The sequence below is a fragment of the Tamandua tetradactyla genome, chromosome 2 (assembly GCF_023851605.1).
Source record: "Tamandua tetradactyla isolate mTamTet1 chromosome 2, mTamTet1.pri, whole genome shotgun sequence".
Taxonomy (NCBI): Eukaryota; Metazoa; Chordata; class Mammalia; order Pilosa; family Myrmecophagidae; genus Tamandua; species Tamandua tetradactyla.
In genome coordinates, this window is record NC_135328.1 from 42767218 (window position 1) to 42781070 (window position 13853).

The window sequence follows — 13853 nt, forward strand, 5'->3', positions numbered from 1 at the left end:
AATGGTCAACTAATACAAACTCATATACCCAGACCCTTTCAAAAGATTGCTTATTAACTATAACAATGGTGCCAGATTCAGCAAGACCTCATTTATCTGGCAATATCAGCTGCTTAGACCAGCGTCAAAGAACAGGGAAGAAAAGAAAAAAATATTCCTGAGTGAAGCCAAAATAGACACCATGAAATTTGTGTACTAACACCCGTCCTCATTATTCACCGGAAAGTCTCTCTGGACCACACGCAGAGCCCACTGACTTAACTTGTTTTCCAATTTGGATCTCAACCCAGAATCAGAATCATCATACTCCTTGGATAATATCACACTGCCATCATGATCCATGCTTGATCTGCTTCTCATTTAGTCAATTAACTAGTTATAACATCTTAAGTACCCAATTAACCCACAATCTTGAGGGGTATCATATATGACACCATATAAAATCCTTTGCCAACCCACCCCCTAGCTCTCTTCACTCAGAGTATCCATCATCCTGAGTCTTGGGTTCATCATTGTTTTGCTTTCCTTTTTACATAAATTGTATTACATCATCTATGTGCATTTTTGTGTGTGTGTGAGCGTTATTTTTATATAATCTTTGGAAACTTATTTTTGCACTAAGATTCATCCATGTTCACTTGGATGAGTGTTCGATGCCTCCTGTCTCCTATCAGTCATGTGAAAGAGTTTCTTGTGGGTATAAGTCAGAAGTAGAATAGTTGGCTCCTGCTTTAGACTCTAACTTCTAATCTACTTAATAGCTTGATCTCAGGCAGATCAAAGGGCAGCTAGATTTTAGTAAAGTGGAACAAAAGAGAGTAATGAGGAAAAAAGGAAAAGAAAAGAGAACCCTAAAAGCCTAATTTTCTTAGCATATTCAATATAGGAGTGGCAGGCACGTCCTTTGTGGTTTTATAGCTGCAGAGGATCCAGGCACAGACTTAGTAATGTTCAAAGTGGAAATCTGAAGTATCCAGACATAGTTAAATCCTCTTGGGTGTCCTGTTTAGCAATAAAATGGTATTTATGGTTCTGGGAAAATGCCTAATATTGGCAAAAATAAGGTAGTATTTGGTACAAACCCTACATGGGAAGAGCCCCAGATATGTTCATATCTTTTGCCTCCTGGGCCACCATGCAAAGAAATTAATCAAATACAAAAGAGAACTATGCTTTCTTTGTCTATAAGAAAGAAGCAATCCAAATGCACATTAAATAGGTATTGGTTAAATAAACTGCACTCTTCCATTTGAAGAAGATTACAGAGTCCTTAACAACTTTATTCCTGAAATACTGCTTTTGAGATGAGCAGAAATAAAAATCAAAGATACCACATGATCCCAACCATGCTGTTTTTTTAAAAAAATCATTTAAAATTAAACGGGAAGGAAATTCTTTAAATTGTTAATACTAGATTGTGGAAAGTTTACAGAAAGAGTCAGAAAACTATAGCCAGTGAGCCAAATCCAGCCCACGCCTGTTTTTGAATAGTCTGCAAACTAAGAATGTCTTTTACTTTTCCATCTTGGTTTACAAAAATCTAAAATATTCATTATCTGGCCCTTTACAGAAAAATTCAATCAATTTCTAGTTTAGAGGATGTGGATAATTTTTTTACTTTTTATATTTTTTCAGCTTTCTAAAGTCAAAATATGTTACTTTTATAATCATAAAAATAAATTTAAAAAAAATTTTAATTATTTTTTAGAAAGGTTTCCACTCAAAATGCTTGTATTTTTCTTATAGTGTCACTTAAAGAGCTGTGTGTCATTAAAAATTTTCCTTCCATCAAATGCTTATTTCCCAACAGAATCGGACAGGGAGGCCCTGCAGCCATCAGCACCATTCCAGGAAGACATACCTGCGCCCAAGCCTGACAGTGGCAGAAAAGCTGTGGATGTTGCACAAGTCAAAACATGCTTAGAAGTCAAGAAATAATTGCTGAAAAATGATCACTTTTCCCCATTTGAGAGGTAACACAGAAAATGGCTGCTGAGCCATCCCAGCTTCCCCTGCTGATCCCCTATTGCACATCATGGGGAAATTGCTATGGCACAATCTGGAAAAGGGCTCCTTAGCAAAGCATAATGCAAACAAGGATGTGCAGGAATGGGTGGGAGCTGGGAATTGGCAGGCAAAAGGAAAAACAAGGAGGCATATTAACTCTGAAAACATTAAAGCTAAAAGCACCCTCAGCCATCCCAAAGTCCAACTCTCTGGTCCATTTACAGATGGGAATAACAAGGCCTGAAGGATGGAAATGATTTAGACTCATCCTGTCTCAGTGAAATCAAGATCTGTAAATGACATGAACCCCAAACACCTCTCCAATAATTGACTTCCCTCTAAAATATCCTTGTACCTACCCTTGGGACAAATCTCTGAAGGCAGTATGATTTATCTTTGACTAGCATTGACATAGTCTTCAAATTGAGCTGAAGTATGCTTCCCAGAAATTTCCAGTCACTGACCTACTTCAACCCCTGGAAGCCACAAAAAATAGTAATAAAAATGATGCAAGTGCAATAATAACACAAGTCCACAATCCACAATTCTAAATGCTCTAAAATGTATTTAACTCATCTGACCACAAAAGCAGAATGGAAAAGGTACGTGTCTGTTTGTAGTTCTTATCTCTCTCACTAAATATGAGTAAGTTGGGCTCCAGCAACATCTCTTTATTTAATTATTGGCTGCCATTCTAGACCCCATCAGGCATGTTTTGTAACATAGGGAGTGTATTATTAGGGTGAGCCATATGAAATTGTGATGATTGGAGGTCAAATACTGTCAATTTTATATGGTTCAACTTCTTACTGAAATCTTGCCTCAGGTATGATGCCTTGTAATCAACAGAGGAGCCCCACTCTGGAGCACTAACTATGTAATAGCTGCTGTGCTGAGCATGACTCTCAAATTAATATGTCTACTTGGGTATCTCCCAGGACCCATCATCCAAATGCCGACTCATCATCTCCATGTGGTGGTCCATGTCATCTTACCCGATGACCCTATCAATCTGAGCTCAAGCACTTCCTCCCACAACCCTTCCCATCTCCACTGAAGGCATCTCCAACATTCCAACGCTCAGATCAAAAACCTTAGGATCCAGCCTTTTCTCTTCTCTTTCTTTTACTCTACATCTAGCTCAAGAGGAAATTATGTCTGCTCTATTTTAAATTATGCCCAGGAGCCACTATTTCTTGTTACCCTCACTGCTACCACCTGACTCTAAGCCACCATCATAGCTCACCTGGATTATTGCAGTAGCCTCCAAACTGGTCCCCCTAATTCCACTCTTCTCCCTTCAGGCTACTTTCAACAGAGTAATCAGGATGATTCTTTTAAAGTGAAATCAGAAACTGCCACTCCTTTACCCTAACCCTTCCAAAGACTCCCTTCCTCCCTGAAGGAAAAGCCAAGTCCTACCCCTGATCTAGGAGACTGCACAATCGGTCTCCTCCATTACCTCTCTGACCTCGTCACCCTGCTCTCCTCCTTCCTGCTCACTGTTCCAGCCACTCTGGCCACTCTGTGCTCCTTGAACACCATAACACTCCTCCTTCAAGGCCAGCAGCACTCTTCTACAGACACCGCACAGCTCTCCTTCTCTTTGTCTTCAGGTTTCTATACAAATGAATCCTCTCAGTGAGGCCTTTTCTGACTACCTTATTTAAAATCACAATTAAGGTAATTTCCCATTCCCTTTATGATTTTTTTTAAATCCTTAAGACCATCTAACATACCATAAATTTAACTTACCTATTTCATTTATCATCCATCCCCTCAAAGCAGGTAAGTTTCATGAAAGCAAAAGATTTCATCATTTTTCTTCACAGTGCTTAGAATACTATCTTCCATGTAACAGGCACTAAAGTGAAGTAACTCTGTAAGCTAAATCTGTAAGAAGGAAGCAGGAAGTACCTTGTGCTGACTAAAGTAGGTGTCTGTATCACTGAAGAAGCTGCACAGATGGTAAATAAGCATCTATCAGAGTGACTAAAACAAGAAATAGGAATAACACCAAATGCTGGAGAGGATAAGGAGAAACTAGATCATTCACATATTGCTGGTGGGAAAGCAAAATGATACAACTCTGGAAAAGAGTATGGCAATTTCTTACAAAACTGAGCATACTGAAAGACTTAATATTATAAAGATGTCAATAATGCTTGAAGTGATCTACAAATTCAATGCAATCCCTTTCAAAATTCCAGCAGCCTTTTTTTTCAGGAATGGAAAAGCCTGCCCTTAAATTCATATGAAATTGAAAGGGTCTCCAAATAGCCAAACAATTTTGAAAAAGAAAAACAAAGTTGGAGGACTCACACTTCTGATTTTTAAACTTACTGCAAAGCTACAATAATTAAAACAGTGTGGCACTGGCATACAGATAGTCATATAGGCCAATGGAATAGAATTAAGAGTCCAAAGATAAAGCCACACATCCATGGCCAGTTGATTTGCAACAAGGGTGCCATATCCATTCAACGGGGAAAGAACAGTCTCTTCAACACATGGTGCAGGTACAACTGGAAATCTACATGCAAAAAATGAATATGGATCTTTTCTTCTCCCATTATACAAAAAATAATTCAAAATAGATCAATAATCTAATATATGAGCTAATACTACAAAACTCTTGCAAGAAAACAGGAACATATTTTCAGGCAATGGATTTTTAGATTATACACCAAAAGCATAAGCAACAAAAGAAAAAAAATAGATAAAATGGACTTCATCAAAACTGAAAACTTTTGTGCATCAAAGGACATTATCAAGAAAGTGAAAATACAATCTACAGAATGGGAAAAAATAATTGGAAACCATATATCTGATAAGGGTTTAATATCCAGAATATATCAAGAACTACTGCAGCTCAACAATAAAATGACAAAACAATCCAGTTAAAAAGTGGGCTAAGTATGTGGGACATCACACCCAGGGGTGAAAGTCTCCCTGGCAGCATGGAAGATGACTCTCAGGGATGAGTCTGGCTCTGGTACTGTTGGATCAACAATGCCATCCTGACCAAAAGGGGGAAAAGAAGTGTAACTAAAATAGTATCAATGGCTGAGAGAATTCAAATAGTTGAGAGGCTACTCTTGTGGTCACTCTTACACAAGCTTCAGTTAAACATTGCTACCTATCATAACTTGCCAACCCCCAATCAAAACCATTCCTGCCAATCTTAAAGAACACCTAGGGTGTTATATAAGATTCTACAAATGGTCCATGTACTAGGATAACTTTCCAGAAACCTACAACCTCCAGATGGGTCCCTGGACCAGATATGTCTGACATGCAGAGGGGCCAGCCTCTCCAGAACATCAACAAGTTCCTTCCCCTTATCCCACATTATCAACAGCCCCTTCCAACATGAAAAAGTAAGAAATGGCATAGCCCAAATGCCCCTAAAGATCAAAGGTGATGGTGGAGTTATACAGAGAAGGTAGGGTTTAACAAATGAGTTTGATTGCTAAATTATTATAGTCTTTTAGTCTCCAGTATCCTAGAGCAGTTAGAAGTAAAAACCTAAAATTGTGGAATTGTAAACCATTCCAAACTCTGAAATCTCTTCTACAACTAATTGTTGTGATGTGCTTTAAAATTTATAGTTTTTTTGAATTTATGTTATTTATCACAAAAAAGAAAAAAATGTTGATTGTGATGATAAATGCACAGTTATGTAATGATACTGAGAACTATTGATTGTACACTTTGGATGATTACATGGCATGTGAATATATAATATATATCAATAAAAAATAAATAATTAAAAGAAAAAAAGTAAGGTGGAACAAGAGTACAACCTTCCTGCAAAGCTTAAACCAACCTAAAAATTTTTCTTTACCAGTTTTAATTCAATAAAATATCTTTTAATCAGCTACATCTCAAATTAGTTCAAAAATCAGTACCTTGTTGATGAATCAACAATGTGGTGCTGTCTCCAACATATTCTTTGACACAAACAATAACTTCTAATATCGTTCTTTGATTTTCAGTTGTTAAAATTTCAGACTAATAAATCTGAAGCTTTTTCATATTTATAATGACAAATGTTTTAAAATAAAACTACTCAATAAAAATTTTTAAAAAGTGAGCCAAGGATTTGAATACACATTTCTCCAAAGAAGATATTCATATGGCCAATAAGTATATGAAAAAATGCTCAACACCATTAACCATTAGAGAAATGCAAATTAAACCTACAGTCAGGCACTACTTCACACACACTAGACAGCTGCTATTTTTAAAACTGAAGATAAGTGTTGGCAAGGATACAGAGAAATTGGAATCCTTTGTGGGTAGGAATTAAAATGGTACAGCTGCTGTGGAAACCAGTCTGGTAGTTCCTCAGGAAGTTAAACACAGAATAACCACATGAGCCAGTAATTCCACTCTTAGGTATATAACCAGAAGAATTGAAAGCAGGGACTCAGACAGGTATTTATATACATCAATATTCATTGCAGCCTTATCCACATTAGCTAAAAGGTGGAAGCAACCCAAGTGTCCACCAATAGAATGAATAGATCCACAAAATGTAGTATATCTATACAACGGAATATTATTCTGCCATAAAAAGAAGTGAAGGCTTGGTACATGCTATGTCAATATAAGGTCTTTAAGGCTGAACCTTAAAGACCTCATATTGAGTGAAATAAGCCAGACATACAAGAACAAATATTGTATGATTTCTCTTATATGAAACACTTAGAATTAGCAATTCATAGACAGAAAACAGAACAGTGATTGCCAAGCATGTGGGGACAGGGATTGGGGAGTCATGCTAAATGAGTGTGAGATTTGGTTTGAGATGATGAAAATCGTCTGGGAATAGTGGTGAGAGTTACAGTGTTGCCAATGTACTTAATGTCAAAGAACTGTCTACTTAAAATGGTTGAAATGATTTTTATGTCATGTATATTTTACTACAATTAAAAAGAAATTTTAATAAAACTAAGCATATACCATACAATCCAATAATTGCACTCGGGCGTTTTTTAATCATAGAAATGAAAATATGTTCACACTAAAATCTGTACATGAATGCTCACAGTTTTATTCATAATTAGCCCCAAACTGGAAACAACCCAAATGTTCTTCAATGGGTGAAGGGTTAAGCAAACTGTGGTGCATCTATATTATGGAATATTTTTCAACAATGGAAAGAAATGAGCCAAAGATACATACAACAACTTGGATGGACATGAAGGAAATAATGAGAGTGAAAAAAAGCCAATATCAAAAGGATATACACTGTATGATTTCATTTATGCAACATTTGTGAAATAACATAATTATCTAGTTGGGGAACAAATTAGTGGGCTCCAGGAGTTGGAAAGGAAAGGTGATGGCCATGGAAAGGAAAAGGGTAGCATGAGGGAGCCTGTAATGGAACTGCTCAGAATATTGACTGTAGTGGTCAGCACATGAATCTGCACATGTGATAAATCACAAAGAACTGAATGTACACACATAAATGAGTACATGTAAAGCTGGTGGAATCTGAATATGTTGTCCATGTTGATTTCCTATGTTAAGACACGGTACTACAGTTATGTAAGATGTTACCTATGGAGAAAGGGATATATGGTATTTTTCCATATTATATTTCTTACAACAATATGTGAATCTACAACTGTATTAGTCAGGGTTCTCTAGAGAAATAGAACCAAAATTAGATATCTGTAAGTGTGACATTTATTAAGGTAGTAATGGAAGAGTTCAAAATCCTTAGGGCAGGCTGTGAAGCTGGCAGCTCTGATAAAGGGTCTCAATGAACTCCACGGGAGAAGCTCGCTGGCTGAAGAAGCAGTGAAAAGTCTCTCTTCTTCCTTAAAAGTCTTCAACTGATGGATTATCTCATTTGCAGCAGATACACCCTTAGTTGATTGTAGATAAAATCAGCCACAGCTGCAGTCAACTGACTGATGTTTTAATAAGCCAGCCTTCCAGTTTATCAACCAGCCATGAAATATCCTTGCAATGGTTAGGCCTGTGTTTGCCCAACCAGCCAACTGGGCATCATCACCTGGTCAAGTTGACACCAGAACCTAACCATTACAGTCCACCCCTTGTCAACATGGCAACTATACATATCACCTTGTAACATGCTTAATTTCTAAATGGAGCAAAATAGCAGACTTGTTTCACCTATAATAATACTCAAATGTTCTGAGTACTACCAGAAACAGACTACATCTCTCCAGAATAAGGTGCAAGTCCTTAGCTAATGTTCACTCTTAAACTTGATATACTATAACTTAAATACTATAACATGAACAATACAACTTATGTCATATGATAAGAGGAAAACAAGATATTTGCTTCATATGCAAATACAAACATACTTATAAACCAGGAGGATATATTCATACCATCATAGTCTGTTTCTATAACTGGTCATATGGTCTTGGTTCATATTTATCGCTACCTTCTTCCACTACCCATTTCCTGTTCCCTCTAATCTCAGCAAGCACATCCGCTGTCTGTAGCTCTTTGCCTGGGGTGTGACCCAAACCTTCATTCCTGAAGTTTCTGGGCCATTGATAATTCTGCCTGGATTAGGTTGTTGCTCTAAAGTTTCTGCTCTCCAAAATGTTTCCTCTTTTAAAGGATTTCAGTAAACTAATCAAGACCCACCTAGAATCAATGAAGACACATTTTCATGTAATAAAAATATTCCAATTTACAGTATTGAATTAGGATTAAAAGAAACAGCTACCTCCATGAGATTTGATCAAGATCAATAACATGATCTTGATTATTGAAACATGCTGATCAATAATCTTAGCAATAGCTGCTTTAAAAAAAAAAAAGATTGAAACATGGTTTTTCTAGTGTATGAAATCACTGCTGTGTCTCTTTGTAGGCTCACTCCTCCTTTTGGAACCAAGACCTGTGTACAAGCAGAGGTTAAGGTTTCAGGGACAGGAGGCACAAATTTTTCTAGAGGTGAGAATGAATGGTGCCACTCCCATTTCCACCCCTTGATTCCTGAGCCCATTAATCCCAGCTTTGGGAGAAGCATCACTGGATGCTGACTCAGAGCATACACAGCCTCCTGGAGAACACTGCCCCAGACCTTCAAAATATTGCCTCCTAGTTGACACCATAATTGGGTCTTCAAAAGGCCATTCCACCATTCTATTAACATAGCTGCCTCTGGACGATGGGGAACATGGTAAGACCAGAGAATTCCATGAGTATGTGCCATTCCTGCACTTCATTTGCTGTGAAGTGGTTTCCTTGGTCAGAAGCAATGCTGTGGGGATTATTATGATGGTGGATAAGGCATTCTGTAAATCCACAGATGGTAGTTTTGGCAGAAGCATTGTGTGCAGGAAAGGCAAACCCATATCTGGGTATGTGTCTATTTCAGTTAGAACAAATCACTGCCCCTTCCAAGATGGAAATGATCCAAGATAATTAACCTGCCTCCAGGTAGCAGGCTGATCACCTCAGGGAATGGTGCCATATTAAGGACTGAATGTGGGATCTCTGCTGGCATCTTGGACACTCAACAGTGGCTGTAGCCAGGTCAGCCTCTGTGAGTGGAAGTCCATGTTGCTGAGCCCATGCATGACCTCTATCCCTACCACCATGCCCACATTGTTCATGAACTTTTTGGGCAAGTGCAGGAGTGTCTGGGGAAAGAGAATCACATATCCACAAAACAGATCATCTTATCCACTTGATTATTAAATCCTTCCCTTGTTGAAGTCACCGTCTGGTGAGCATTCACATGGAACACAAGTACCTTCAAGTCCTTAGCCCACTCAGAAAGGTCAATCCACATACCTCTTCCCCAGACCTCTTTGTCACAATTTTCCAATCATGCTTCTTCAAATCCCTGACCATCCAACCAAACCATTAGCAACAGCCCATGAGTCAGTATACAAATGCACCTCTGGCCAGTTTTCCTTCCAAGCAAAATGAACAGCCAGGTGTACTGCTCCAAGTTCCACCCACTGGGAGGACATTTGCTCACCATTGTCCTTTAAGGGCATCCCAGAAAGGGGTTGTAGTGCTGCAGCTGTCCACTTTTGGGTGGTCCCTGCATATTATGCAGAACCGTCTATCAACCAGGCCCCAGTTTTCTCTTCCTCAGTCACCTGACTGTAAGGAACTCCACAAGATGCCGTAGCTCTGGTCTGGGAAAAAGAAGGTAATGTGGCAAGAGTGGGGGTCATGGGCATTTGGGTAACTTCCTAGTCTAACTTACTTGTGACTTCAGGACCTGCTTGAACCCTATTTCAAATATAATATTTCCATTTTCTTAGGGACTGCTGCTGTGCACACCCAGCTTTATGACTTGGTGGGTCAGATAACACCCAGCTCATGATAGGGAACTCAGGTCTCATGGTAACTTGGTGACCCATAGTCAAAGCATTCAGTGTCTACTAAGGCCCAGTAACAATCTAGAAGCTGTTTCTCAAAAGGAAAGTAGTTAGGTGCAGCAGATGGTAATACTTTACTCCAATATCCTAAGGGTCTGTGTTGTGATTCTCCTCTAGGGGCCTGCCAAAGGCTCCAGACAGCATCTCTATTTGCCCCTGACACCTCTAACACCATTGGATCTGCTGGATCATATGGCCCAAGTGGCAAAGCAGCTTATACAGCAGCCTGGACTTGTCACAGAGCTTCCTCTTATTCCTATCCCCACTCAAAACTAAGAGCTTTTCTTGCCATTCAGTAAATGGTCTGGAGTAGCACACACAACATTGTCTCCCAAATCCAAAAAGACAAATAGGCAATGTGCCTCTTTTTTTGGTCATAGGAGGGGCCAGATGCAACAGTTTATTCTTTACCTTAGAAGGGATTTCTCAACATGCTCCACACCACTAGATGCCTAAAAATTTCACTGAGGTTGAAGGTCCCTGTATTTTTGTTGAATTTATCTCCCATCCCTTGACACATAAATGCCTTACCAATAAGTCTAGAGTAGTTACTACTTCTTGTTCGCTAGGTCCAATCTACATGATATCATCAATATAATGGACCAGTGTGATGTCCTATAGGAGGGAGAAACAATAAAGGGGTCTGCAGACAGGATAATGAACAGGGCTGGAGAGTTGATATACCCCTGAGTCATATCATATTAGTTTGTTAAGCTGTTGGAGTTCAATACACCAGAAATGGAATGGCTTTTAAAAGGGAAATTTTAAAAAGGAATTTACAAGTTACAAGTTATAGTTTTAAGGCCATAAATATCCTAACTAAGGCATCCCGAGAAAGATACCTTGGCTCAAGGAAGGGTGATCTGGGAAGGCATGTGGCTGGCATCTGTTGCTCTTTGTTCCCAGTTTCTGTTGCCAGTGGTTTCCTCTCTAAGTGTCTGTGGGCTTTCACTTTGCTTTTCCAGGACAAAACCCTAGGCTTCATCTCTAAGCTTAGCATCTGCCAGGGCCAGAGGTTTCTTCTCTTCAGGTTTCTGTTTCTGTGAGTCCTTGCTTAGCACCTGGGCTATTTCTGTCTCAATCTCCAAATGTCTATAACTCTGCCTGTCAGCTCTGAGCTCTCTCCAAAATGTTTCCTCTTTTAAAGGACTCCAGTAAACTAATTAGGATCCACATTGAATAGGTGGAGTCACATTTCCATCTAATCAAAAAGCTCAGGGCACACCACATCTTCGTGGAGATAATCTAATTAAAAGTTTCTGCCTAAAACATTGGAGCAGGATTAAAAGAAACGGCCGCCCCCACAAGACTGGAACAGGATTAAAACATGGTTTTTCTGGGAGTACATAACAGATTCAAACTGTCATCACCAATAGATATCTCTAGGTGCATGCCCTAAAGCTCTTTACTCTTCCCATAGGACAATCCTGAGGCACAAACTCAGAATCCTTAACTTAAACAGAAGTATGGCAAGCCTGTTTACACTAGAACAGGGAGAGTCTGCTGGAGTTCTCAAGTTCACACAAGAGAGGAAGAGCTAAAACCCAAGTCTCTGGATCCCTGTTTTCTGCTTTTGCTAGTCACTATCTTTTGAAGCCTTCTTACATTGTGGGTGATAATACAAACCTCTTCATTTGAATCCATTCATTTGTGCTTTTCAGATACTGGTTTGATGAAGCATTCCAACTTTCTAAAAGGAAATAAAATAGGTCAGGAACAAGCATACATATTTGTAAATCCCTTCAAAATGATCAGATATTAAGGATGACTCTGTGAACTGATAAACTTAAGTTATGGCACTAAAGGTTTAAGTTTGTTTCAAGGAAAAAAATCTTAATAGAATTGTTAAACCAAGAAAGGGTAGCCAAGGGACGTTAAAATCAACCTTTGCTTTGAAAGTGTGTTAGATGTTTATTTCAATAGATGTTGGTTAAGAGTCTAGAATGTGACTGTCACTAGGTTTGAAGCTACAGCCACAGGGAAAGGAGAGGACTTAGTACGTCTCCTCCCAGATAACTGATGGTCTAATAGGGGTAACAGAAAAATAGCCAATCACAGTTTATTATGAAATATTCAATGATAGGAGAAGAATGGGAAGTTATAAGAACATCAAAGATGAGCATCTAACTCCATCTTGGAGGCAGGGGGATATAGGAAAGCTTTCTACACAAAGGAAAGGAGTACAGGAATAATGGGAAGTGTGAGGGTTAGAAGGTTTGTTTCACAGTAGAAGGAACAGCATGCACGACAGCACAGCGAATCCTTAGTGCAGCTTGGGAAAGTAGTAAAGATGAGGCTGGATGTTGGCGAGGGGTGATGGTGAGTAGAAAGCAGGCCATGGAAACCCTTTCCAAATAGTTTGAGGGAATTAAGGTGATGTAATGCATAGAAATGGCAATTGAACGGAGGCTCTATTCAAACTAATCTCCACCATATGCCACAGGACATTCCTTAAGCTCTCCCATCTCTGTAACCCATATTTTTTCAGGGTCCTCTCCTCTTCTCTGTTTTCACCCTCCCCCAAGCTTCTCAAATCCTTAACTGTAAGGGATTAAGCTCCTCCTGGGCAGAATGGATGCAGTATCCTGAATGAATGCATAATGATTAAGAGGGTCTGGGGCCAGTCTGCCTGCATTCAGGCAGACTGCCTGGCTTTACCCTGTACTCTCTATGCTCCAATTCCCTTATCTGTAAAATAGGAATAATAACGGTACTACTCAAAAAGGTCACTTAAGGAGTCAATAATTCAATTGTATATTTAACTCACTTAGAACAGGGACTGGCACAAAGTAAATGCATAATAAATGCCAGCCTTTGATACATGGGATAGTTCCTAAACTGTACCTAAGTGCAAGCAGGCATATCACTGGTGCTCAATTAGCTTTAGACTAATCAGGGAGTGGGAGGCAATGTCCTCTTATCGGGGGCTCTATGAACTCACATTCTCTCTTATACAGTTGTTCAACCCGGGCTGGGAAAACACTTTCCTTTCAGGAGGTTGTGCGATGGAGGCGAGAACCTCAAACCATGCTTTAAAAGAACTCTGTTATATTCCTAATTTCTCTGTCTTAATCCCTGGATGGATTCAGTCTAGTCCCTTCACCTTTTTACCATTGAGAACTTTGATATCCCCAACTGCAAAATGGGAATGAATTCCTGGGAGGGTCAAAAAGACTAAGGGCTTGGCAGCACTTTGCAAAGAGCTGATGCAAACGTGATTTCCATTTCCAGTCTCCAAGCCACACACCTCCGCAGCCCTCACTTTCACTTCCAGGTTGGCACAGCTGGCAGGACTCCAAAGCTAGGGATGTGTATATTTTGATTTGCCCAGCCCACTGGCTTGATGAGTTCTTTTTCTCCTCCTCCAGGGACTTTCCTAACTTCCTTCTGTAAACGAAGGAGCAAGCACATGAGCACAGTGTATATAAATATGCTTGGGAAAGCTTT

At 39.2% G+C, this 13853-nt stretch overlaps 1 protein-coding gene across 3 annotated transcripts in view; it reads right to left on the minus strand.

Moving 5' to 3' along the window:
- Positions 1 to 13853, minus strand: part of LOC143669143 (uncharacterized) — a 119999-nt gene that overhangs the window by 105524 nt on the left and 622 nt on the right. For 2 of the 3 annotated variants that reach the window (XR_013168750.1, XM_077143726.1), the window contains exons 2-3: positions 13654 to 13793; positions 12033 to 12096 (exon numbers count right to left, since the gene is read on the minus strand). Coding sequence is in view for 2 of the 3 variants with exons in the window: in XM_077143726.1 (XP_076999841.1) it covers positions 12033 to 12050 (18 nt within the window). In the remaining variant the exon portion in view is untranslated. Of the gene's footprint in view, positions 1 to 10007; positions 10161 to 12032; positions 12097 to 13653; positions 13794 to 13853 lie in introns of those variants that run through there. The other variant, XM_077143732.1, reaches the window with a different exon arrangement.